The following is a 26,969-nucleotide window of genomic DNA, read 5'->3' as shown; positions in this document are numbered from 1 at the left end:
GCTGCGGGCCGCCGGGCCAGGGGGCGGCCACCGCCCGCGCCGGGCATCCTCCGGGGCCCGGGGGCGCGGAGGGCGCTGCGCCACCGCGCGGGGCCGGCCCCCCCGCGGGCCTCCCCCGGCCTCCCCCACCTCCCGGGCCCGAGGGACCGGGGCTCGCGCGGGCGAGCAGGGGCGGGGGAGGGAGCCGCCCCCGCCCGCGCCCCCGCCCGCGCCCGCGCCCGCGCCCGCGCCCCCTCCGCTGCCCCCGGCGGCTCGGCTCGGCGCGGCGCGGCGCGGCTCGGCGCGGCCTGAAACGCCGGCGATGGCGAGCCCGCCGCTGCCCGGGCCCCCGGGGCCGGCGGGCGGCGACGGCCCCAACCTCAACAACAACAACAACAACAACCACAGCGTGCGCAAGTGCGGCTACCTGCGCAAGCAGAAGCACGGCCACAAGCGCTTCTTCGTGCTGCGCGGGCCCGGCGACGAGGCGGCGGCGACGGCGGGCGGGGTCCCGGCGCCGCAGCCGCCGCGGCTCGAGTACTACGAGAGCGAGAAGAAGTGGCGGAGCAAGGCGGGCGCCCCGAAGCGGGTCATCGCGCTCGACTGCTGCCTCAACATCAACAAGCGCGCCGACGCCAAGCACAAGTACCTGATCGCGCTCTACACCAGGGACGAGTACTTCGCGGTGGCGGCGGAGAACGAGCAGGAGCAGGAGGGCTGGTACCGCGCGCTCACCGACCTGCTCAGCGAGGGCCGCGCGGGCGACGCGCCCCCCGCCCCCGCCCCCGCCAACGCCGCCGCGTCCTGCAGCGCCTCGCTGCCCGGCGCCCTGGGTGGCTCGGCCGGCGCCGCCGCGGCCGACGACAGCTACGGGCTGGTGGCGCCCGCCACGGCCGCCTACCGCGAGGTGTGGCAGGTGAACCTGAAGCCCAAGGGCCTGGGCCAGAGCAAGAACCTGACGGGCGTGTACCGCCTGTGCCTGTCGGCGCGCACCATCGGCTTCGTGAAGCTCAACTGCGAGCAGCCGTCGGTGACGCTGCAGCTCATGAACATCCGCCGCTGCGGCCACTCGGACAGCTTCTTCTTCATCGAGGTGGGCCGCTCGGCGGTCACGGGCCCCGGGGAGCTGTGGATGCAGGCCGACGACTCGGTGGTGGCGCAGAACATCCACGAGACCATCCTGGAGGCCATGAAGGCGCTCAAGGAGCTCTTCGAGTTCCGGCCCCGCAGCAAGAGCCAGTCGTCGGGCTCGTCCTCCACGCACCCCATCAGCGTCCCCGGCGCGCGCCGCCACCACCACCTGGTCAACCTGCCCCCGAGCCAGACGGGCCTGGTGCGCCGCTCGCGCACCGACAGCCTGGCCGCCACCCCGCCGGCCGCCAAGTGCAGCTCGTGCCGGGTGCGCACGGCCAGCGAGGGCGACGGCGGCGCGGGCGCGGGGGCGGCGGGCGCGGGGGCGGGCGTGGGCGCGGGCGCGGGCGCGGGGCGCGGGCGGCAGGCCGGTGTCGGTGGCCGGGAGCCCCCTGAGCCCCGGGCCGGTGCGCGCGCCCCTGAGCCGCTCGCACACCCTGAGCGGCGGCTGCGGCGGGCGCGCGAGCAAGGTGGCGCCGGCGCCGGCAGGGGGTGCCCTGCAGCACAGCCGCTCCATGTCCATGCCCGTGGCGCACTCGCCCCCGGCCGCCACCAGCCCCGGCAGCCTGTCGTCCAGCAGCGGGCACGGCTCCGGCTCCTACCCGCCGCCCCCGGGCCCGCACCCGCCCCTGCAGCACCCCCTGCACCACGCCGCGAGCCAGCGCCCGTCCAGCGGCAGCGCGTCGGCCTCGGGCTCCCCCAGCGACCCCGGCTTCATGTCGCTGGACGAGTATGGCTCCAGCCCCGGCGACCTGAGAGCCTTCTGCAGCCACCGGAGCAACACGCCCGAGTCCATCGCCGAGACGCCGCCGGCCAGGGACGGCGGCGGGGGCGAGCTGTACGGGTACATGACCATGGACAGGCCCCTGAGCCACTGCGGCCGCCCCTACCGCAGAGTGTCCGGGGATGGCGCCCAGGACCTGGACCGGGGGCTGAGGAAGAGGACTTACTCCCTGACCACCCCTGCCCGGCAGCGGCCGGTGCCCCAGCCCTCCTCCGCGTCCCTGGATGAGTATACCCTGATGCGGGCCACCTTCTCCGGCAGCTCCGGCCGCCTCTGCCCGTCCTGCCCCGCGTCCTCTCCCAAAGTGGCGTACAACCCGTATCCCGAGGACTACGGCGACGTCGAGATCGGGTCCCACCGCAGCTCCAGCAGCAACCTCGGTGCCGACGACGGGTACATGCCCATGACCCCCGGCGTGGCCCTCATGGGCGGGGGCGGTGGCAGCTGTAAGAGTGACGACTACATGCCCATGAGCCCCACCAGCGTGTCGGCCCCCAAGCAGATCCTGCAACCGCGGGCCTCCGCCGCCGCCCTGCCCCCCACGGGGGCTGCAGTGCCAGCGCCCGCCCCGTCGGCCGGCAGGGCCTTCGCGGCCAGTGGCAGCGGCGTTAGCTACAAGGCGAGCTCCCCAGCCGAGAGCTCCCCCGAGGACAGCGGGTACATGCGCATGTGGTGTGGTTCCAAGCTGTCCATGGAGAGCGCCGACAGCAAGCTGCTACCCAACGGGGACTACCTCAATATGTCCCCCAGCGACGCGGGTACCTCGGGGACTCCTCCGGACTTCTTTTCGGCCGCCTTGCATGGCAGTGGGGAGATGCTCAGGGGAGTGCCTGGCTACTGCTACAGCTCCCTGCCGCGCTCCTACAAGGCGCCCTACACGTGCAACGGGGACAACAACGACCAGTACGTGCTCATGAGCTCCCCCGTGGGGCGCATCCTGGAAGAGGAGAGGCTGGAGCCGCCCGCCAGCCCGGGGCCCACGGCCGGCGGCGCCTTCGCGGGGGCGGGCGGCCACACCCAGCCCCCCCACCCAGCAGTGCCTTCGCCCGGCAGGCCCGGTGGCAGCAGCGCTGGCCGCCCCGACGGCTTCCTGACCCAGCGCTGCCGGGCAGTGCGGCCCACGCGCCTGTCCCTGGAGGGGCTGCAGACGCTGCCCAGCATGCACGAGTACCCTCTGCCGCCCGAGCCCAAGAGCCCCGGCGAGTACATCAACATTGACTTCGGCGAGGCCGGGGCCCGCCTCTCCCCGCCCGCGCCCCCGCTGCTGGCCTCGGCGGCCTCGTCGTGCTCGCTGCTGTCCGCCAGCAGCCCGGCCTCCTCCCTGGGCTCGGGCACCCCGGGCACCAGCAGCGACAGCAGGCAGCGCTCCCCGCTCTCCGACTACATGAACCTCGACTTCAGCTCGCCCAAGTCGCCCAAGCCCGGCGCGCAGAGCGGGGACCCCGTGGGCTCCCTGGACGCCCTCCTGTCCCCCGAGGCCGCCTCGCCCTACCCGCCGCTGCCCCCTCGCCCCGCCGCCCCCGCGGCCTCCCTGCAGCTGCAGCCGCCCCCGCCGCCGCCCCCGGGGGAGCTGTACCGCCTACCCCCGGCCGCCCCGTCGCAGGGCCCCGGCGCGGCCTCCTCCTCTTCCTCGGAGCCCGGGGACAATGGTGACTACACCGAGATGGCCTTCGGCGTGGCTGCCACCCCGCCACAACCCATCGCGGCGCCCCCGAAGCCAGAGGGCGCCCGCGTGACCAGCCCCACGTCCGGGGTGAAGAGGCTGAGCCTCATGGACCAGGTGTCGGGAGTCGAGGCCTTCCTGCAGGCCAGCCAGCCCCCGGACCCGCACCGGGGCGCCAAGGTCATCCGCGCCGACCCGCAGGGGGGCCGGCGCCGCCACAGCTCTGAGACCTTTGCCTCGACCACCACTGTGACCCCCGTGTCCCCCTCCTTCGCCCACAACCCCAAGCGCCACAACTCGGCCTCTGTGGAAAACGTGTCTCTCAGGAAAAGCAGCGAAGGGGGCAGCAGCGGCGTCCTGGGTGCCGGGGACGACCGCCCCACTGTCCCCCCGCCAGCTGCAGCCGCCGCACCCCCAGCAGGCGCGCCCCTGGGGCCCAGGTCAGCCCGGGGGCTTGGTCGGCTGCCCTGGGGGCAGTGGCGCCCCAATGCGCAGGGAGACCTCTGCCGGCTTCCAGAATGGCCTCAACTACATCGCCATCGACGTGAGGGACGAGCCTGGGCTGTCACCCGCCCCGCAGCAGCATCCGCATCCGCAGCCCGGAGACAAGAGCGCCTGGGGCCGGACCCGCAGTCTCGGGGGCCTGATCACCGCCGTGGGGAGCAGCGGCGGCGGTGGGGTGTGTGGGGGGCCCAGCCCCGGCGCCTTGCCCCCCGCCAACACCTATGCCAGCATTGACTTCCTGTCCCATCACCTGAAGGAGGCCACCATCGTGAAAGGTGAGGCCTTTGGACCTTGTGAAGGGTGGGAGGACCGGTGGGAGGATGGCTGGAAGCACCGGTGGGAGAACCGGTGGGAGAGCGGGGGGCTGCTGTTCTTTGCTACCTGGACCTGAGTGCCAAAATATCGGGCCAGCCTTCCGGTTTGGTTTTCCTTCCTGCCCCCTCGGCTTCCTTCTCCAAACACCAAGAGCCGTCCAGTGGTCTTCCGTGATATCTCTGAGTTGGAGGTGAAGCCTCCCACTCAGGAGCTGTGGACTTGTTGTTTGGACCCCACCCCCTCCTCCCCTCTGTCCCCAGGGCACGGGTCTTCCCACGTCAGCCACCCCAGAGTGCCAGGGGTTGGTTCTTGACCTGAAGTTCTGACAGCTCCCTCACCCTTTGTCTTTGTTTTCCTGGAAGCAGGTCCCACCTGATTTTTGCTGAGCCTTAAAGTTTTTAAAGACAGGCCTGCAAGTCATTTAGAAAATGAGCATCCATTTTGGTGGCTGCAACAGGGAACAGTTATAACCGGTGGTTCAGTTTTACACAGAAACTGTAGGGGCTTTTCTGTAAGAGGCATCGTTTTTCTCCCAAGGGTCTGACAGGGTGGCAGTGCCTACACGTGGGGTAGAAGCAGTAGTTCTCTGACTCGAGCATACCTGGGGGGTCACCTGGTCAGAGATGGCTGAAGCCTGGATGACTGGGTTGTGCAGAGCCCCAGAGATTGTGATGCGGAAGGTGTAGGGCGTGGCCTGGAAGGTGCCTTTCTCGGAAGTTCCCAGGTTGTGTTGCTGCTGCTGGTTGGGGAACATCCTCTGAGAACCCTGTCCCAGGTTAGGCTCACCTGAGGAGGTTTGAGAAAGCCCCTTTGGGGCCTCGCCCCAGACAGATTGAAGCAAAGCCTCCGGTGGGCAGAGCACAGGCACCAGTGTTGTTCACAGTTTGCCTGGGTGATAACGTGCAGCCGGGATTTAGAATCAGTGCTTTAGAGGAAACAAGTGGAAGACAGCCACGTGGTGTTTTCAAGAACAATTGGACAGGATGGTGCCCCGCATCCTTCACGTTCTTATCAAATATCCATGAGGAGAGGTGTGCTTGCTTTGCAGCTGGTGGTGCATTCTGAGGATCTCAAACTTTGAATGACTGGGTGGTAGGGGTGTGAATGTTCAATTCACAAGTTCCTAATTTTTCTTTGGTGATGTGTGTGTTTGGGGAGGGTTCTAGTAAGGTAGAGGCTCCGGAGGAACCACAAAATATAAAGCAGCAAATAGTGTTATGTAGATGCCGGCGTGAAGTCAGAAGTCTGCAAAGGGTCCGAAGTGACGATCTCCACAGCTTTTGGGGATCCGTGCGCCTTTTGGTCTTAAACAGAGTAGCTGAAAGCTAAGTCCAGCATACAGTTGATAGTATGCCTGGGACGGTTAGTCCATGGGATGTAAAAGTATAGCTGTAGGGTAAATAGCCTGTTGTTCTACTATAAGAGAGGAGGAGCTCTTTACTTTTTTATTAAAACCATAGAATAAAAGATGAAAAGAGTCCTAGAGAATTATCAGGAGTATGGTGCTCTAGCACCATCTAATTAAATCAATCGGAACTTGTCAGAGTGTATCCCATAAACGATGACTTGCCTCTGAAGGTCACTTTGCTTGCAGTTAAGTTAAACACTACAGATACTTCTGAAAAATTGTTTGTGTGTCAGGGAGTTGAAGGATTAGCTGCAGTCTAGGACACAGACCATAGAAACACACAGGCATGACTGGAATTGAGGGGGGGGGGGGGAGGGAGAAATGCATGCATGCAAACATTTTCCTCGCATGCCCAGATGGGTATATGGGGGATATGCCATAGTAAACATGAAAGTACATTTTGCTGAAATCTGATTCTAATCAGAAAAGCAGCCTGAGAACATAACACCTTTTTTACCCTTTTGGTGAAACAGGAAGCAAAACCCTGGCCTGGATTACAGAAGGCCCCAGGAGTGGGTTCCTGCAGGAGCAGGAGGAGTGAGCTGGGGTTTGCCTCTACCAGCCTGAAAGGATTCAAGGCCTTTCTGATAAGGGAGATACATTAAGAAACGTGATTCATGTTATGATATAATGCCCTTTTCAAACTCGGGGAAAATAAAATGTTAAACTGCGAGAGATAAGTTTAGTTAGAGACCTGATTTAGCTTGTTCTGTTTGTTTTCCCACCAGTATAAAATTCCTTTCAACCTATAGGACTCAGGACTCCTGAAACCAAAACAGCAGTTCGTAGGCTCGGTGGTGGCTGAACAAAGATGAGATTGAATTTGCTTGCCGTTTTTCCAAAGACTCTGTGAGCATTATGGTAAACACCTTTTTAAGAAGAGAAAGGACTATTTTTAAGCAAGATCGAGAACTGCAATTGATCCATTGTGCCAGAACCACAGTTTTTTAAGAGGGCTACATGCGAAATGGATTTCTAGTGAACTGATTTGACACAAGAACAGTAGAACAGGAAAGACGAGGATGTCATCTTAATGAATGTGGAACCTGCGCTGTGGTCTGTGGAGCCAGAGAGGAACTCAAAATGAACGTCCACTTTTATTTAACTCACGTGTGCATGTAGAAATTTGTCTGTGGTGCTCATAAATAAAGAGTTCACGGGAGATAAGCGTCCTTTGGGAGGATGATTTATAGGGAGGAAGACTTGGAAAGCATTTCTTTGAAGATGAAATAGGAGAAAAAACTTCCTGGGTCATTGTGTGCATGGCCTGGCGCTCAGAAGTGGCATAGGTGTCTGTTCACACTGAGCTCCTCCGTCTCCACATGGGGAAATGTCATTAATTATGCTGAAGCAGAATGATTTGGGGTCCTGCAGTAGGGTTTGGCATTTGCATAAGTGGTAACAAAGACACAAGATTTCTGCAACAACGTTTGATAGTTGTTTACAGTAGAGTTGGGGGATGGTGGGATTTTGGTGCCAGAAGCAAGTCAGTGCACTTTAGGGGTGTGTGTGTGTGTGTGTGTTTGTGTATGTGCATGCTCTGGATTAATATATGATAATAATCTGTATAACACAATAGTTATGGATTAATCCAGAGCAAATAAAATTTGAACTGTAAATTATCCATCTTATTGGGGAGCAAAGGAAGGCCCTTTCTGCGTGCTTTGCGGGTGCGTACGTAGGAACATTGAACCAATCTGTCAGAACGTTGTTGTTTTGGAATTGAAAATACAGTGTGGAATTTACTATGCTTTAAAACAGCATTTAAAAATTAACTGTATACATGTTTGTGCTACGACTAGGTTGGTGTAGATCATAAAAGGTGCTATCTAACTGTTCCTCTTTGGTGGGATTTTTGTTCTAAAATTGGTTTTTATGTATGTATAAGGCAGATTAGATACGAGTTACCGCTGAAAGCATCTCTGTTTAAATTCTGATTGATAAGAGGACTATTTGTTCCTATCCTATGGTCAGAGAATTTGGGGACAGCAGGAACGTCTCCAAAGGAACAAGATAATCACGATTTATGTTTAAAAGGATTGCCTATTGGAAGTCTGAAAGCAAAGAACCTGAATATTTTTAGAACTCCAATGAGATTGCTTGACAAACCACATGCCCTTTATTTTTCTGTTTTGCGTGCTCTCCTGCTTTGGTTGGCCAGCTCTGGTCGTAATAAGATAATAATGAACACTGCTCCTGCCCTGTTCCCGGGAACAGACAACCAAGGTGCTAATGAAAACACACAGGCTTTCGTGAATGAAAGTCACGTGACTTGTTCTACTTCCTTTATTGAAAGAGAAACCTTTACAAAAATAGTACTTCGTAGAAGGAAGCATAGTATGTGGAACATTAAACCAGGAATCAGGAAACCAGGTTTCTGGTTGCTGATCTTAATGAGTCATTGTGTGACAGAGGAGAACCATTTAACCCCACTTTCTCACTTTCTCTGTCTGTAAAATGGGGTAATTATAACCCTCTCACTCCTGTGGCCTCGGCCATTGGGAGGTCCAGCAGATCATAAAAATCAAGAACGGTTAAAATGCTCTCCTGAAGGATCCTGCTGATAAACTCACTGACACTATTGATACTTATTGCCTTGAAACTATGAGGGTTTATAGGAAAGTCACTTTTGTCAATGAGTGTTCTTAAAAAGAAACAACTCACGGTCGTCTAAAAATGGAGCTAACGCCTTTTTTAAGAGATGCATGTCTTTTCTTCTTCATTGCTAATTCCACTCCAGTCTCCAAGAACCATGTTTTCCCCTCATCTTTACCCAACTTGAGATTTTGTTCATAGATAATCAATTGCAATGAAGTAGTGTTTTAAATTACGTAGTGAGGGATCCCTGGGTGGCGCAGCGGTTTAGCGCCTGCCTTTGGCCCAGGGCGCGATCCTGGAGACCCAGGATCGAATCCCACGTCGGGCTCCCGGTGCATGGAGCCTGCTTCTCCCTCTGCCTATGTCTCTGCCTCTCTCTCTCTCTATGTGACTATCATAAATAAATAAAAATTAAAAAAAATAAAAAAAATAAAAATAAAATAAATTACGTAGTGAAATGACATAATCAAGGAAAACAGCGTCCTAAAGCTGAAACTATATTAAGACCGTACTTTTGATTACCTTTTATAATTTGTTTGTATGTCAACAGGTATTGTCAATATGAAAATTAGTAATTACGATACTCATTTTTTTTAACTGATAGTTTTGGCTTTTAACGTGGGCTGTATTGAGAGAAAAACAGAACCCTTAAACTTTCAGCTGCTGAACCTAGTGTTGGGCTTGGGGGTTCTCTTTTAGGGTTGATTTAACTAGGGTAGCCCCTCCTGCTCTGTTTTGATTTTTTTTGGTTGTCAGACATGGTAGGAAAACCTCCAGTGTTTGTTTGATTCGTTTGCTCTTGCACAGGCCCACTCCCCCACAAAAGGAATTTTAATAGATAATTAAATATAATTATTTTCTTTGGAATTATGTGTATTACACGAATCTCTCTGTTTTTCTGGAGAGGAGGAGGACTCGTAGCACTTTTATTTACTACCAGCATGGGTATAATGGGTTTTCTGTTAAAATTCCCACTAATGCATTTTCTGTAGAAGCATAGTTCCAAGAGCTAGTTAACTTTTGGTATCAGATTTGGCAAGTTGAGAGGGTTTTTTGTTTTGTTTTGTTTTTTTGGGTAGCACAGAATCAAGTGTTCCCATTTCACCTTAGAAACTTAAGGGAAAATGTAACTTTACTCTTTTTATCTGCACTGCCAAGTAGAGTGAGGAAAAACTCAGAGGGAAGTGAAGCCCCGCCCAAAGCCGGGTCTTCACCGACTCCACGAATAGTAGGAGAGTTCGCTGCAGATTTTCTCTACTACAGACATGAGGAGAATGTCTTTCTATTCAAGATGAGCAAGACATTTTAATAAACAAATGAAAACCAAATTTTCTGACCCTCCAATGTGATCAGTTGTAACCACGTTACTGATCAAGTAGAAACGTACTATCTAAATATAATCGGGGAGACTCTCTGTTGATTTTATCTATTTGAATGTGTTCTTCAAGATCACTGTGGTTTTTTTAATCATTCAAGGTAGATCATTGCAGACTGAGTTCATTGGTAGGTTTTTTTTTTTCTGAGGAGGACGAGTGGAGTCATCATTCAAGATAGGGCAAATGCTGAGGCTGAGAACTGCTAGTGAGGATTCGATTTCTTTCTAGATAGCCACAGAGACTTGAGTTAACGGCACACGAAAATAAAAGGCACAGAAGGAAGTTTGAATAGAGGGAGTAGAAATACACGTTGTACACTACCATTTTGCTCAGTGGATGCGAATAATACAAGATCCTTCTGTGCATGGTACTCTTGCTGCTTAATTGAATTCATTGCATGGGAACGCTGGGATAGAATTGGGTTAAAATTTAAAGGCTGCACGTTTACAAGCGGTAAAATAGTCAAGTTAGCGGTTCTGATTTCTCAGCGATTACACTAGAAAAATATTAAATTTGCATAAAGTCACTTTTACAGGTCCAGAGACATTGTAAACCTTGAGCAGACAAATGTGTCTTCAGATTTGGCCCCATTTTCTTATGCCATACATAATATTTACACCCACAAACAAGATTTATAAAATACTCCTTGCCTATTGTGCTTTTAGTGAAATTTGGAATATTTGGTTAAATATGGTGGTACGTAATATGCCTTAAGATAAATGACCATATGCACAGCACCTTGTCAGTACTGGTTGTTTTTTTGTTTTGTTTTGTTTTTAGTTTCTATTTTATTGTATTTATTGGTTTTTAAGATTTTACTAATTTATTTTAGAGAGAGGAGTGAGGGAGGAGCAGAGGGGAAAGGGACAAGCCGACTCTGTGCTAAGTGTGGAGCCCTAAGCCAGACTCAGTCTCATGACCCTAAGATCATGACCTGAACCAAAATCAAGATCTGACGCTCAACTGGCTGAGCCACCCAGGTGTCCTTTAGTATTGATTTTAAACAGTATCAAATTTTCCAGAAATAAATATTTTGTGTGTGTGTGTGTGTGTAGGGGAGGGGGCTCCATGTCTTATCTAATCATGCCCCAAGAGGCTTGGTGGGAATTTTGTCTTTGTGAAACTCAAATACTGAATAATGACGTGTTCTCTAATCACGTTAAAACTTTACAACCTTAAGTATAATTATAGTCTTACTGGTGCTTTAATCTATCCATAGGGTGTTGGTATAAATCGTTGGGTGAATGATTGTAGTCTAGTATTAAATTGCAATTTTTTCAGTGTGTAAAAATGGGGATTATGATAGATTTCATTATATTATGTGATTTTAATAATTACTTTAAAATCCGTATGTTTATCCTAAGAAGGATTTATGCTTTTACATAGTATTAATGCCTGATCTCTAGCATTTATGAGTGTGACGTAGTGCTTCCTCTGTCCAAATGTAAAAGTAGTTACTTAGGGGAGGGGGCCCATCATTTGCCTCTGAATTAGGTGCTACTAAGAATCCCAGAACCTGATGCGCAGTGAAAGAAGGCAGCTGGAGCTGGTGCTGGTGAAGTTGTAACCATTATGCTGATCAGTATTGGAAGAGTATTGTGTTGCCCTAACTCCTTTAGGTCAAAAGAATTGTTTAAAATCCAGGCACTGTTTTTTTCCTCACTTCATGGCATCGAGACATTTTCTTCCCTGTAGTATCACATTATACTCCCAAACCCAGTGACATTAGGCAGGGCCACTCCTTGGGAATGAGGAATCTGCAGCAGAGAGAGGCCCCGGGACTTGGCCAGGTTCCGAGAGCTGAGAGGAGTACTGTTGGGTGAGCCTCAGAAGGTGCCCATTGACCATCCTTGTCCTGCCTTGTCCTGCGGTCCTGCCTCCTCAGGTCTGACTCGGCAGCCTGTGCTCTTACATCCCATCATACTGTCTCCGAGTGCTACAAACTGTCTGCTGGGGAAGCTCAGAGCCAACAGTTACATTAGGATTTTAGCCTAGACCCGTCTCAGGCAACTATCCAGGTAGCTGTTTTGTTTTCTATTTCGCTTGGCTGATACTTACTGAATTTCCCTCTTTTTTTTCCCATGTGTTTATTGATTCTGAGTAAAATGTGGGCAGTTAAGCAGGAAGTAGGACATGGAAGGGAAGCCCCCTAATTTTTTTAAACCCGTTTTATGCCTGGCAGTATGCAGAGCTCAGGATCTGATAGGACTTTCACAGCCGTCACTGTGTTGGTGGCTTCAGAGTGGTGGTTCCAGGTTGTTGACTGGTCATCTGTTCTGGGGCTTTCCAGTCTCACTTCCTGGGGTCCCAGTGGTCTGCAACACTGAAAGCTCCTATTCCTCTAGCTGCTTTTTGTTTCAACAAAGCTGGCTATATATTATCCTTGAGAAGATGCCTCTCCGCCCTCCCACCACCAAATACATGAAAATTCTGTCCACACAGTGTGGTGAGGATCAGGAGAGAATGCAAGGTCGTTTCAAGGGAGAGGAGTTGGGAACGGTTGGTATAATAAAACTCATTTAAGCCTGCGTACACAGAGGCTCAGGGAGGTCAGACCTTTTTTCCAAGGTCACCATTTAATTCGTTGGTAGAAATGTTTGTAAATATTATCAAGAAAGAATAGAGTATGCCCTGTCTCTGTGGGTCTTTTGTGTACCACTGAATAACTTCCTCCCAGGGCTGTCGTATTCGCTCCAGAACAACTCAGCGTTTGTACAAGTGGTATCTGTCCTTTTTTTTTTTTCTTTTTTTTTTGACTTTGGAACATTTTGCTTCATGCGTAGACTAGCAGGTCTGCTGGCCGACAGAAGCAGAGGATGCAGAGGCACCTAGGTAAGGAAGAGTGCTGTGAATCAGGAGACACGCCTGCTCACGATCATGTGGGCAGTGTGTACTGGGGAAGCAGAAGAGCGAAGGTTTGGCAAACATTCAAGATCATGTGCTTACTTGTTAAAAAAAAAAAAAGAAGAAAAGAAAGAAGAAAATTCTTGGCATGATTCCAGTGGAAAAGCCTCTGTTACCTGGGAAAAACATATGTCCTTGCCATTTGTGATGGGTTCAAGCTAGATGCTTGATCTGGTTATGGCGTGAGGTGTCTTTGTGATAGATTTATTCCATAAGTGAAATACATATTCTCCTCCTTATGAATAAGTCCATTAACAGTTTCCTAAGAAATGAGTCATTAACCTACTTAATGATGAGTGTATTTGAAAACTAACCAATTTAGAATTTGCCTAAGGACCAATAAGTTAACTAATCAGTTGTTGCTAGGTGGTAATCTTCTGGGGACCAGATTATTTCACGAGTGCCTCTCTTATTTTCAAGATTTTTTTTTCTGAAAAAAAGAAATCATTTAACTGAATTTTTGAATGAAGAGAAATGGTTTTTCTACCTTCCTAATGATGTGACTGTGACCCCACTTTCAAAGGCAGAAGGGAAGATGTAAACAAACCAAAATTCATAGGCTGTCCATATTTTTAAAAAATGCAATGGGGATCTACGGGCTGAGTTGGTTTTGTTTACATTAGCTGCCAGTCTCTCCAGCATCCTCCGAGAGAGGACTTCCTTCCTAGCAGATGGCAGCCTGGGGCCACACGCCTCCCTGGTAAGCATCGTGCACCAGTAATCTACCCAGCCCCTCGGGAAGGAGGCTGCCGCCGCCCACTGGGGTCAACAAACCAGGGCGATGCAGCTCCCTCCCCTGCCCTTCCCATCAGTGCACTGCAAAAACAGCCTTTCGGGGTGAGGGTGGGGGAGAGCAGAGTTCAGAGCGCCCTGTCTCTGGGTTCTGGGTCTGGAGAGTACTCACCAGGTGAAATGCAAAAGCTGCCGAATAAAGATGCTGCTGTGCTCGCGCTGTAGGGAGTCTTCATAAATAAATGCAGCAGTGTTTCCCAGGGCGAGGTTTGGATCCCCTCCTTAGAGAACCCCTGAACTGGCGTGGCCGCACTGCCAGGTGCTGGCGGTGGGAAGCCAGGGAAGTGGGGACTGGGGTGGGTGAAGGCTGAGAGTTCCCCGCCTGCAGTAGAAGCCACGCCCATGCCCCCCCCCCCCAGGGGACTTGGCCCCACACCACAGCCTGCCAGTGCCCCCTTCCCTGTCCCCGGTGCAGGGTCCCAGGCACCCGCTGGGCCAATGGCAGGGGCGGGGAGGTGCAGAAGCATGAAGAGAAGTTTTGGAAATAGGCCAGGACATTCTTAATAAGTTTAAAAACTATGCAAATCGTGCTTTAGAAACTCTGAGCAATAAGCAGTATTAAACAAGGCACCAATTAGTGTGCATAGAGCAGCTTGATTTTGTTTGAGGGTGAGAGGGAGGTAGGAGTAGTACTCTGGGACCCTGTCAACATTCTGGAGCTCCTGAACTACTCAGAGGACAGAAGTTGCTAGAAAGAGACACTCAGGCGGTCAGTTTCTTTCGCCAAAGGCTGGATGCATTTTTTGGAAGATAAATTGCTCAAGTGATGGGTGGCAACGCATACCTCTGTTTTATTCTTACATGATAGCAGGGTTTTCAAAAATAGTTTTCTGGCATAAAAGTGACCTAAAACAGCACTTTGTGTATACAGATGAAACAAACAAATGCATTTGCTACTCATTCCGTCTTCCAGTTATATTTATCAAATAAGTCTGATGACATTTCTGCAAAGAACTTTCATTAGTTTGCTAAGTAGACTTCTTATAAACGTACAGTTCAATTGAAAATATTTAGGTACTATTTAGCCAAATACACGAGTTGCAAAACTGCAAAATCTGTATTTCTTCCTTCTTTAGGATGTTATAAATCCAGGAGCGTACATTTATTTTATAGTCCGCAACAGAAAATTAACTTTTCAGCTGGTTCGGTAAAAAGTGGAAACTTGAATAACGTGTGGTGTGGAAATATTAGATATGAAAGCCCGACAAACTTACAAACAATGAATTTTAAAACATCCTTTAGCCTTTACTTATTTTGAAATTTTAAAATGAGCATTTTCTCTGAAAGTTTACGTAGCTTCTAAGCATAATGACATTTTGGTGTTTATGGTCCTATCAGAGTTTTAAAGATGCAGTAGAAGAACTCACCTTAATTCCATTTTACTTCTTATCATTATTTGCAGTTTAGCTTATCAGTAGGGCTGGTTTATTAGTAGCCTTCGTTCCAAATGAAATAACCACAGCAGTAAAATACCCAAGTTTCTCTGGCATGGAGCATTTAATTAAGTTCCTAGAATAACTCTGGGTGATAAGCATTCATCTCCACGACTCTGGAGTCTGTCCTGTTCAGCTGGAATGTTCAGAATTCTTCGTGTCTTGAGGCATTTCCTAGAGTTGACAGTTTAGCCAGTTACTCGATGGAGATTCAGTGTGTATGAACACACCTGAGTAGTCGCCGGGGGCCACTCGGTGCTCCCCACGTAGGCTGTTTCCTGGGCAGCGGCATGGAGCTTTCCAGGAGTCGTCCGTCCGCCCTTCTCAAGGTGGGGTGGCCTCGCTGGAAGGTTCTGATGGAGCCACTCCGCGCTCAGTCCTGTCTCCATACTCTTGGGGTTCCTCCGATGATGCTGGGTCAGTTTTCTTCTCAGAAACTGTGGGTTCAGTTTGCCAGGGTCCTGGCTGCTGGGTATAGCTCACTCTAGCCTCTGCCCGTAACTGTCCCAGGATTTCTCCTTGTACCCCATCTTTGCTGTCAGTGGAAGTATTCCAGAAACTTCCCAACACTGGGATATTGGCCTCCTTTTCCAGAGCCTTCCGATTCTTTGCAGCTTACCCACCATCCACTGCTGCTTAACGGATGTCCTCTCTTTTGTTTGCGTGGTGGGAGTTCTTTCTGTGAACTCATCCTTAATTCTGCAACACCAAGCGTTTATGGCCACACACGTGGAAAGCTCACATGTAAAATGCTTACTGCTACTGCTCGCGCCCCACTGTGGCCTTCCATAAATGGTGAACATGTAGATTTTAGTCACTATCCTAATAATTTCCAAATCAGGCCGGCACATCTTTAACGCACCTTCAGTGGCATGCAGGTGTATCTGAAGCCCTTGAAAGCGGACGTCCTTTTTATAGACCCAGTGATCTGGCCAGGAAAGCCCGTCCCCCTCCTGCACAAGGGAGGCCCCCCTGGCTACCAGCAGCTCCCTCTGCTCTGAGACCTGCTGCTGCCAGACCCATCTCTGCCTTGGCATCCACTGTGGAGAGGAGAGGGCCATCCATCGGCCAGGCAGCTGTATCTCCAACCCATCAGACTGATGTGGGAGTTGGTTTCCTGTCCTTCTGTCCTTTTTACATTTTCCCACCTTTAAGTGCTCATTCAGGGCAGGGAGTGGTGCGGCGGGGGCGGGGGGGGGGGGGGGACTGATAGGAGTGTCACTTAATGCTGCTTGGGAGGGTAGAAAGATGGGCTGTGGGCAGGAGGGACAGAGGCAGAAAGGTTAGATCTCCCTTCAACTTTCAGAGTTAATCAAATTGTTAAATTTTTTTTCATGACAAAGATGCCAGTTGTTACTTGTTGAATACTTTTAAACTGTTTCACTCATTTGAAAAATATTAAAGTGTATGAGAGAAAGAAACAGGTTTGGTTCCCAAGCTTAAAAGAAAAACAAAAGGTACTCAGTGTTCAAGCCTATATTTGAAACCTAGGAAATAAATTTAATTTCGTTATGTTTTCAGATGATGAAGTATTATAGGTAGTAATAGATGCTCCAGAAAATAAAGTGGCGGAAGGGAGGGAGGGGAGAGGTGACAGCTTGAAGGTGATAAAGAAGCAGGTCTTCTAGATCTTTACGGGGAGAATCCATATAGGCAAAGGAATACCTGTGCAAAGGCCCTGGGGCAGAAGATTGCTGGTATGTTCCGCAATGAGGAGTGGGTCAGTATGACTGACGAAGAAGGAGAAAGGCAGAGCATATTAGGTGAAGTGAGGGGGTGACAAGGGACCATGATCTGTAGAGCTCGGTCAGCCGTTGTAAAGATGTCAGCTCATATTTTAATAATGTAAAGGAGCATAGAATCATCTAATTCTGCCATCTTGTGTGTGGGGTTTTTTTTTGTTTTTTTGATTTTTGTTTTTTTGTTTATTGTTTTTTGATTTTTGTTTTTTTGGTTTTTTTGTTCTTTTTTTGCCTCGTGAGGGATATGGCAGCTCTTGAATTTCCTTTTCCAAACTAGCATAGAAGCTGGGAGAAACCCTGAAAATGGGTTGAGGCACTGAGTTGTGAGGGGGTGGGCGCTGGAAGATGATAAACAAGATTAACAGCCAAGCACCTGCCTCCTGGTGGAATTATGTACATGATTATGCAAACATCTGTAAAGAGCCTTATAATTTATAAAACATTTTTTTTAAAGATTTTATTTATTTATTTATGAGAGACACAGAGAATGAGAGAGAGAGAGAATGAGGCAGAGACACAGGCAGAGGGAGAAGCAGGCTCCATGCAGGGAGCCTGACGTGGGACCCCGGTCTCCAGGATCATGCCCTAGGCCGAAGGCGGCACTAAACTGCTGGGCCACCCGGGCTGCCCTATAAAACATTTCTAACTGTTGTCGAGTCCTCGGGACCTCCTTGGAGGGAGGTTCTTGTTATTCTTATGTTTTAAAGAAAAACCTGGGGCTGGAGAGACTCTTTGGGCCTGGGAGGTGTGATGCTGCCTGCTTCTGGGTCTTGCAGGTGACATGCTGGCTCCTTTGGGGGGAGAAAGGACACTCACTCATCCTGACCAGCCAAACCGTGGGTGGGTCTGGCGCTGGGTTAGTGCCGCGTGCGGCCGCCTGCCATTAGTTGGGCAGGCTCTGCTCTTGCTCAGGAGTGCGAGGTTCGAGCTGCACACTGGGTTGGTTTCATCGTCCAGGGATGGAGCTCGGATTCCTCCGTGTGTTTCACAGAGAGAAACCGGCAGGACGGTGCTGATACTAGGAGTGAGCCAGGCTCCAAGGCTTCCAGGAGGACCCACCCGCCCTCAGTCTGTGTGTGAGCAAAGTGGATGTTTTGCGAGTGGATTTGTGTGCAGTTATTTGTAGCTTGTATCGTTTGAAGACTTGACGTAGCATGTAGGTCTGTCTTCAGGATTTAGGTTTTGTCTCACTTAATTTTTGTGAAATACGTACATCATACGGTAGCGTACATGCAAGGTGTTAAAGAAGCTCCTCCGTTGGAAGAAGACTGGTGGTCTGCTCCTGGCGGTTTGCTTACCTGCATTAGCAGTTACAACTTCCACTTGGGTTGCCCTTGCCTCTTCCAGGCCAGAATCGTGAAATTTCCATGTTGACGTTCACGTGCAATGTTTTAGAAAATCCGTCTATGCTTGTGGGTCTCCTTGGTGTCTCTGCTTCCTAGACTCTGGAGAAGCTCTTAGATGAGGCTCTGCAACAACAAGAGGCGAGAGTGGGAGGCAAGTAGCCACAAGTGGGCTACTTGCCCCACATCCAGGGCCTTTGCAGGGACTTGAGGCTGTGGCTGTGGCCGTGGCGCCCACCCTGTGACCCGCAGCCCAGGGCTGGTGTGGATTCCCACTCCCCAGCTCCTGTGTGACTGGCTGCCGCCCTGTTACCCTCTGTTCAGGCTGCTTGGAAGCCCGTTCATGTTCCGTTGAGTACAATAGGTAGAAATGACAAAATGTAATTTGCTGTGTTGCCTTTTGTCATTTGGGCTCCCAAGGACGTGGTTAGGAACGCACGTGACTTTTCAGTCCATCCTGAAAAGTCGCAGAGGCTTCTGCTCAGCTTGAAGGAACTGGAAATGGGACCAGGCCAGTCTACGCAGACAGGCTAGCCTTCTTCCCGTGGAAGGAGTGATGTCTTCACCCTGAGTTGACTGTTTCCCCCTCCCCGAGCCTTCAGCACTTTGGGAAGCTGGATCTTGCTGTGCTTGGCTGTGTTGTTCCCTCACTGGGCTTTCTTCTCACTAGAGAAGGGGCAAGAGTGGGGGACGTGCGTGATCACGCGTGCAGCTGCGGGGACCAAAACTGGGTCCCCTCCATATTCCCAGCCCAGGGGCAGCGTCAGGTGCTCTTCCTGGCTCTGTGTGTAACCGTTGTGGGTCTGGCCTCCAGGAGGACTGGGGGGCTAGGGTGTCCATGTGTCCATCCTGCCTGCTCTTTCAAATCCCTCCGAGGCCTTGAGAGATGCCAGGCTGGACCCCTGGCTCAGGTGTCCTGGGGTCCAGAGCCTCCCGTGTGGGAGGTCCCTCCTGGCAAATAAGTGTGTAAGATGCCTACCGGGTCCAGCCACTGAGTTCTCCCAAGGCTGGAGAAGTGAGTCTCCAGAGCCCTTTCCCTGCAGAGACTCCAGTGTGAGTGACTGGAGACACTACACTTTGGCACTCTTTGGCCCAGAGGGCATGTGTAGTAGCCTAACCTGCCCCAGGGGCTGTCGGGTTGTGAAGTGGGGGAGGGGGCTGGGGGCGGCACCTGCAGGTCCAGGTGGGGCCGGTGGGAGGAACCGCCGTTTTCCTGGCCCGCTTCCTGGGAAGGCCTGGCCATCCATGGCTGCTGATTTTATTTTTCAGTAAATGAACTCGGTAAAGACAGTTTGTAACTTAGCACTTCACATTTTTTGTTACTGAAATTTTAATAAGTAGTACTTGGTTTGAATGTAAATCTCTGTGTGCAGCAGAGTCTGAATGCTGATGTTGACCTACAGTTTGCCACACTTTGGAGCATAAACCCGAGAGAACAGAAACTCGTGCCCATGGCCCCGCTCGCCAGTGGGCACCGTGCTGCGGGGCGCGTCCCGGCGGTCCCTGATGGCGCAGCTGCCTGCTCCGGGGCACATGCGCCCCCTGGCCGCACGCACGTTCTCTCCTGCCCACAGGACGTGGGGGGAGCAGCCGAGCAAGGCGATCAGGGCAGCATTTGAGAACTATTAGCTTTAAATGGCCTGGAGTTACCCTCAGAAAAACAATTCTACTTCTGTTCTGCTTCTATCCAATTAAAACAAGTTTATTCATTTCATTCCGGGAGCTATTTGCCATTGTTTTTGTGCATTCATGAGTTGTTTATTTGCTGCTTGAAGTTCCAGTTGTTCGTGATGTCATTCATGGGTAGAATTTTGAATGAAGGAAAATGCTGTGGTGGCAAACGTGCTCAGAGATAGCACTGTTGTGGCCGCACAGATTAGCCAAGAGAGCGGGGCGGGAGGAGCCAGGCTTTCTTTGGCCGCCTAGGGCTGCCGGGTCTCATTAAGTCTTTGTAGTTCACAAGGAACATGTGGCTACGCGTATACATCATTTGAAGGAACTTGAAGAAAGCAAAGGGACCCACCTGCAAGGTGCCACTAATGCTAGTGGCATGTACTCCTCTGCACACGGAAAGTCAAGAGTATCTCTACATTGTGTTTGACTTACATGCTTGTAGCTTTCATATGTAAAATTTGGTAGTTCCACAAAGGCCCAGGAAGGAACTCAGGGCAGGAGAATGATGGCCCTGTTTTCAGAAGGAAGAACAGAATGGTAAATGCTGGATCCTGGGCCCCAGGACTCCCTGTGGGACCAGTGACTGTCCACACCCACGTCGCATTGAGCCATTGGAATGGCATTCAGTTTGCAGGGGTGGGGACGGCTTGACCTGAGTCATTCCTAAGCTCCCAGAATGCCTTTGAGATGAGTGATGGTGAGAATGAGCCAGGACACCTGAGGGTTGGCTGCCCATTCACACAAGAGCCTTTAAATGAGATCTATTCTGAGCCCCCGGGAGATGGGAGAGGATGCCGACATCTGCATCCTGTGGACGTTAATAGACAGGGAGGGAATCAGCCTGCGGAGAGGCGGAGGCCACTCAGGCCACCCAGGTGCATTTGCTCAGTGGAAGCTCGCACCTAGGAGGGAGATAGCTGGGCAGGGGCTGGGGGCAATGGATTCCAGAATTGCCCTCTGTTTTCTTTTCTTTTTTTTTTTTTTTTAAAGATCTCATTTATTCAACATTTACTTCTTTCTTTTTTCCTGTAATGAAAGACAAGCACTTTAGTGCTTATTATGCTCTATTTTTAATACGTTTCCAAGTTGCTGTATTATTGTTAAATGTGTAAACTAGAGTATATATCTTAGAATCCTAGGCCGTACCTTTTAACTATACTCATAAGTCTGTTTCCTATTAAGTGATATTATAGAGGGGATTTGAGGTGTGTTTGTCATAATTTCAGACTTCCAAAAAATGCTTATTTCGGTTTCAATAATAAAAACAAGGAATGAAATCATAAAACTAAAATAACCCCAGTAGCAACTCTTACATATCTAAACATTTGAAGGAAAGAAAGGTGCATTTGAAATGATATATAACAACAGGGTATTTGGGGTGGATATATTTTGAATAAATTGTTATTGTACATTTCTTAATTTTGTAGGAAAAACATAATAGGTCTGAGAACTTCAGATATAAACAAGAAAAACATTTTTGTAGTGTACATAAAATACATGTTCTTTACATCGGCATAAGCTCATGAGCTTATGGAAAGAATTACAGTGTTCATAGGATATTTGCAATTTTAGTGCACATTATATCATTTAGCTCAATTATTCTTACTGTTTCATAGGGAGAAACATAACGCTTATATTCATGCTCTTAAATGACCCGAGAAAGAGAAAAGATTTGGACCCTTCTAGAATTGAAGGTCTAACTTATTATAACTTCACCTCTGTTAAAGTTGAAAGAACGATACTGTAGGATGTATCTTGTGTATGAAAACCGTATTCTCGTATTGTGTATGAAAAATGAACTAGAAGAGCCATAGGTAGCGGAAATTAATCCCCAAAGTGTGCTGGCTTCATAAATGATTGCATGACTTGCTTCCTCGTTTTCAGCAGGGCCTGTAACAAGATAGCGTGTTTTTTAGTCGAGGGTATTACATTTCTGAAGGACATAAGCTGGCAGCTTATATCCAGAGGGGGAATCAGGCTGTCTCCAGGTGTAACACAGATGGAAATGTATGGTGTTATTTTGACTCCCCCACCCTACTTTCTCCTCTGATGCCTTCCTCTCGTCTCGGGGCAGACGGTCTCTGCACAACCACTAGCTCTCCCGCTGAAGTGCAGAAGCTGCCCTGTGCAAACGAACGAGCATGGCTGTGTTCCAATAAAACTTTATTTACAGAAACAGACGACAGTCAGATTTAGCCGTACTTTGCTGACCTCTGCCTTGGAATGCCACTCTCTCTCATGAGGTGAAGAGGGTTTTCTTTTCTTCTGGGCCTCAGACCGTTCTAGGGTTTCATTCTCCTTTAGAAGTTCTGTTTGTTTGTTTAGCTTTTCTGCCTGTGAGAAATGGCATAAACCACATGGGTTTTTATTTCAACTTCATTGAAGCTAAAGAAAGGGCCTAATAAGCATTGTGCCAGATGCTGGGGACAGGAAGGGTTTGAGTCCCCAAATCCCAGGGGAGACAGGAGCAGGCGGCAGGAACCTGTGTAGTATTTTGTGTCCCTGGGGAGAGTTTTGTGATGGGCTAATAATGGTGCTTACTGTGCAAAAGTGTAAACTCCGAGGCGGACCTCCTCTCCCTCTCCCCAGTCCCACCCACTCCTATACTTTGTAGAAATGCTCCCAGTGGAGCAGGGAGGAGAGCCCTGGGGAAGTAAAGGAGCATCCTTTACTTCTGACCATTCTCAGGCGCTCCCTTACCTGGCTTTTCACCTAGAAAGGCCTGACATTTCATGATGTAAGAGCAAGGCCCCCAGCAATCCGGAGGAGGGTATTTTGCCCCTCTGGTGTCTATGCTGAATATGAATAATCAGTCATATTTCCTCTCTGGACACTGTTGGACTCTGCTGCCCTGGCATGGTGCACACTTTTGCTGCAGGAGATTGGCTGCTAGGGCACAAGCACAGAAAAGAAACAAATAGTTGAGATGTAAGTGTGCTGAGGAAGGGGTGGTGCAGTAGCTCCAGGCTGGGACCCCAAGGGCAAGGGCTCTTGCTCTTGGTGAAAAGGTCAATGGGAGGTAGAGGTGGAGAAGCCACCTTTCAGGGTCCCCAGCCTCCTACCAGGCTAGACCTTCTAGTCCCTGTCTGTGCCATGTCCTTTCCATCATGTACAGCTCAGTGCCAGGACATTTCTCCAACAAGCATTCATGATGAGATGATTTTACCTGTCAGTGGAAACAGTGATCTCATATAGAAGACAGTTTTAAATCTTGCACAATTGGTAAAGTCATTTACTGCCCCCTCTCCGTCTGTCCTGAGGAACTTTGTCTCCCCGAGTTTCCTTACAAGTTATTATTTTTTTCTGATTTAAATGAAAAGTTCGAGTAACCGTTTTTCTTAGAATCTCTTGTTATCACACTTAACCTTACTTTTTTTTTTTTTTTTCCTGGTATATTCAAGAGTGTTTTGCTTTTCTTCAAGTAAGGAGATACTGTATTATCAGGTTTATTTTTCTAGGAATTTCTCCTGTAACTGAAAAAGTTTATTTTCTCTTGTAATTCTCTGTTTTCACATCAAAGGTTTAAATGGGCCAAAGGACATGTCTGGGCTTATTGCAAGTTTCTTTCTTCCTAATCATAGTTGCCACTGGAAATGTAGGGTTTTGTTAAGTACGTTGTTTTGTTTGTCACGCAAGTCAGTATTTGCGCAGTCTTAATGCAGAGGTGCCTGAAGTTTAAGTCATTGTTACCTACTAAGTGCAGATGTCCCCTCCCCCACTCCCCTTTTCCAGTGCCCTTGCTCCCTGCACCTGAGCCTGACCCCCCACCCCCACCTGTGGAGTTCTGGGTTGCGCCCCACAGGGTGGCTCACACACAGCCCTGCAGGAGACCATCTCCACCCAGGCCTCCCTAAGGCTCTGCGTGCGACCCTGGGTGGGACCCACGGGACCCTCTGCAGAGAGAACCAGGGCCTCCGGGGGCTGACTTGCAACCATTCAGGTCTGTGTACCAAATTCTGGGCACTGAAATATGGACTGTGAAGCCAAACACATGCAGACCCACGTACTTTTGAGAAATCAAAGCGAAAATGTCATAAGTCAGAATGTGTATGAAAAATGCTGCTTGAATTTATTTGCTGGTGCTGATTTCCCCAGCTTACCTCCGGAACACCCTAGAACATTCTAGACCTAATGATGCTCACTGTACTTTCCACTAACGTATTGGGAATTGTGGAATCCAGCTTGCCATCGGCAGGACATGTCAGTGTTTTGACATTTGTGCTGTCCATGGCAAAGAAACCTTCCCACTTGTTTTCTATTTCTTTCTGGTGTGTGTGTGTGTGTGTGTGTGTGTAAAATAGAGCAGATTGAAGGTGGGGTCTTTAATGACATTGTCCTTGCTCATTTGCATTGTGATTGCTCTTAAATGGAAGAGAAAAGGCAAGGAATGATCCCCCTCCTCCTCAGAAATTATGATACCTGGCACATGGAAACCTATTCTTCATGTGGCATCATTTGTCACATGTGACAGAGCAAAAACAAGACGGGAAAGTAACTGGCCGGTGTGACAGATGCTTTGGAACAGCTTCTATCTTTTTAATGCAAGGGTTTTTTTTTTAATCAACTACTTTAGACCGATGCTTCTGTGAATGGGTTTCTTTACAAAGCAATGTCTAAGCTACAGAACAGTACCGTGTGATTATAGGACAAATTCAATGAATGCCAATAAGTTTAAATTATTTTTAGACGCATTACCTTCAGGATACAATCCAGATACCTTGGTAATTGCATTCATGAACAATGCTTCTTGATATGTTTATTTTTTATTTTGCCTCCACATCTAATGAGTTCCAGGAATGTCTCCCATCCTAATGAATATTCAGTGTGGAGTGATCATAAAATTAATAATTTGTACTTTTCTTCTACTAGAATTAACATAGATAACAAAGTACATAAAATTTTGCTGGGATCACCATCAGAAGTCATAAATATTTAAAGGTGAGGATGTCAAGTTTGTGGCATTTCCTAGTCTGGATGAAGCAGATTAATTTTCAGGAGGAGAGATCACTTAACTTACTTTAAAAGTCAGTAAACAGGGATCCCTGGGTGGCTCAGCGGTTTAGCGTCTGCCTTTGGCTCAGGACGTGATCCTGGAGTCCCGGGATCAAGTCCTACATCAGGCTCCCTGCATGGAGCCTGCTTCTCCCTCCGCCTATGTCTCTGCCTCTCTCTCTCTATGTCTCTCATGAATAAATAAATAAAATCTTAAAATAAATAAAAGTCAGTAAACAATCGAAAACGGCAAGTATGCTCATGCTCCCAGGGCCAGCTCCTGCCACTCTCCTCTTCCTCTGGGGATGGGGGAACAGGGGGTTCCTGCTGCCTCTGCATCCTCTGAGCCCTGGCCCAGTTCCTGAGCGGTCGCCAGGCAACCTTTTCCTCCGGCCGCTCCTCTTCTCGACTTCTCCACCAGGTTCAGGGCCCCAGCCAGCATGTGCCACAGCCTCGGGCTGGAAGGGCAGCTGGGGACCCTGTTGGGCCTTCTTTCTATAACAAATTAAAAACTATAGTTAGGTTTCTAAAACCAATCCCTTCCTCCCTGTGTGTGTTCTTGTTGAGTATTCACCTCTGGTGGATTCTGTCCAGATTCTTTTCATCATCATGTCATGGTCCTTGTGACCTGATTTGGGGTGCTCCAGCCTTCCTTTCTTTTGCATCCAAACAAGGATGTTTGCTGAAGGCACGCTGTTTGTTGCACGTGAGGCCACCACCAGCTCCATGAACCGCAGCGTGTCGGGGAGGGCCCTGGGTGCACACATGGTGAGCCACGGGTGGGGTGTCGTGAGGCAGCTGCCGGGTGTGGCAGGTGGTCCGGACCCCAGGTCCTTGTGCCTGGGACCCCCCGTCTTAACCCTCCTACTGCCACACCGAGAAGCACTGTGGAAAGCAGCTGCTTTAATCTCATAGGAGACAGGTTGCATACATGTGTTCACTCTCATATTCATCTGTGTTTTCCACGTGTAGGGAGCACAACACACGTCATGCTGGGACCTCTGTCTCAGAGCTGGTGGTCGTCCTCTTCCTGCCATGCCCAGCTTCAGCTGGTGTTCTTCCCATGGCCAGAAGCAGGTGCCTCCTGCTGTGACAGTGCAGACGCATGTGTGTGGTCACCTCCCCAAGTGTGTGTGTGTGTGTGTGTGTGTGTGTGTGTGTGTGTGTGTCTGTGTATGTCTATATGTGGTCACCTCCCCAGGTGTGTGTATGTGTATGTGTATGTGTGTGTTGTCACCTCCCCAGGTGTGTGTGTGTGCGTGGTCATCCCCTCCAACGTCCCCAGTCCTCAGGATCTCTCCCTGTCCACCCTTTCCATAGTGTCCTAGGGTTGTGTGGGCAGCCCCAGGGTCTCAGAGACCAAGGGAACTGTGTTCCTTACTGTCCCCACCCTGTGCATGGCATCACTGGTGTGCCCCCAGCCCACTCCTCTGGTGCCTGTGGCGCACCTGTCTCTGTGCTGGTGACTGTGGCCTGGCCATCCTTCAGCGCCAGGCGTGGGCTGGGAGCCGTGCTTCCACTGGTGGGGGGAGGCTGGCAGTTGGGGTCCCTGAGGGCTCCCCCTTGCCCATCAGCCCTGCGAAAGTCACCCTGTGCACAAATGTATGAATGAAAGATGATCCCGCCTATCTCAGCGCTACTCCCACCATGCTAAAGCACAGAAATTAAGGTTTTGTGCTGTAGTGCACAAGGGGAAAATCTCGTGTTCACCTTGAGGAGAGCCCACGAAGATCTGATGATTGGAGCTGTGTCACTGCTGTGAAGCCTTCCTTCCATACGGAGTGAGCGGGCGGTGGCCCCCAAATTTTGCCAGTGTGAATGGAAAATGCATTTCTCAGGAGCAGCTAACCCACATGTCTAGGACCATTCTTAAGTTTGGGAAATTGAGGAATTTACTTGCTTAGCTGTTTTCACAATAATAGATTGAAGGTTAACAGGAGACAATTCAGCTACATTTAGCTAAGCTTCAGAGTAAAAAGAAAACAAACTCTGACCCAAAATCTTTATGTCAGCAGATCCACTGTGTCTTGACCACCTGCTCTGGAGTGGCCAGGAATTCATCTCCTGCTCAGGACCTCAGGGAGAAAACGCAAGCTCTTATTTTGGGGGAGACTTGGAAGTCGGAGGTGGATTTTAGCAAACACCTGCTATCCAAGGAACGTGGGCATTTGGGTTTGGGTTCTCACACGCGCTCTCACTGGGACAGTGTTGAAATAGCCAGGGCACATCTCTTCCCGGGACAAAATCTGGCCCCTGTTTCTGCTTTGGGGGAACTCTTCACCTATTAAAGTTTTTAAAGGACATAAAGCTTTTTTTTTTTTTTTTTTTTTT

The 26,969-nt window shown here is 50.3% G+C and overlaps 1 protein-coding gene across 1 annotated transcript; it reads left to right on the top strand.

Moving 5' to 3' along the window:
• Positions 1-297: 297 nt before the first annotated feature.
• On the top strand, positions 298-26,969 carry IRS2 (insulin receptor substrate 2). Its single transcript, XM_038570038.1, is given in 4 exon segments — positions 298-1,437; positions 1,475-3,941; positions 3,943-4,336; positions 26,654-26,969. Coding segments are annotated over 4 exon segments (4,119 nt in total). The 5' UTR covers positions 298-301; the 3' UTR covers positions 26,776-26,969.

The sequence above is a fragment of the Canis lupus genome, chromosome 22, assembly GCF_011100685.1.
Source record: "Canis lupus familiaris isolate Mischka breed German Shepherd chromosome 22, alternate assembly UU_Cfam_GSD_1.0, whole genome shotgun sequence".
NCBI classification, from domain to species: Eukaryota; Metazoa; Chordata; class Mammalia; order Carnivora; family Canidae; genus Canis; species Canis lupus.
Note: the sequence above shows the minus strand (reverse complement) of the source record. Positions and strands in the feature narration are given on the sequence as shown.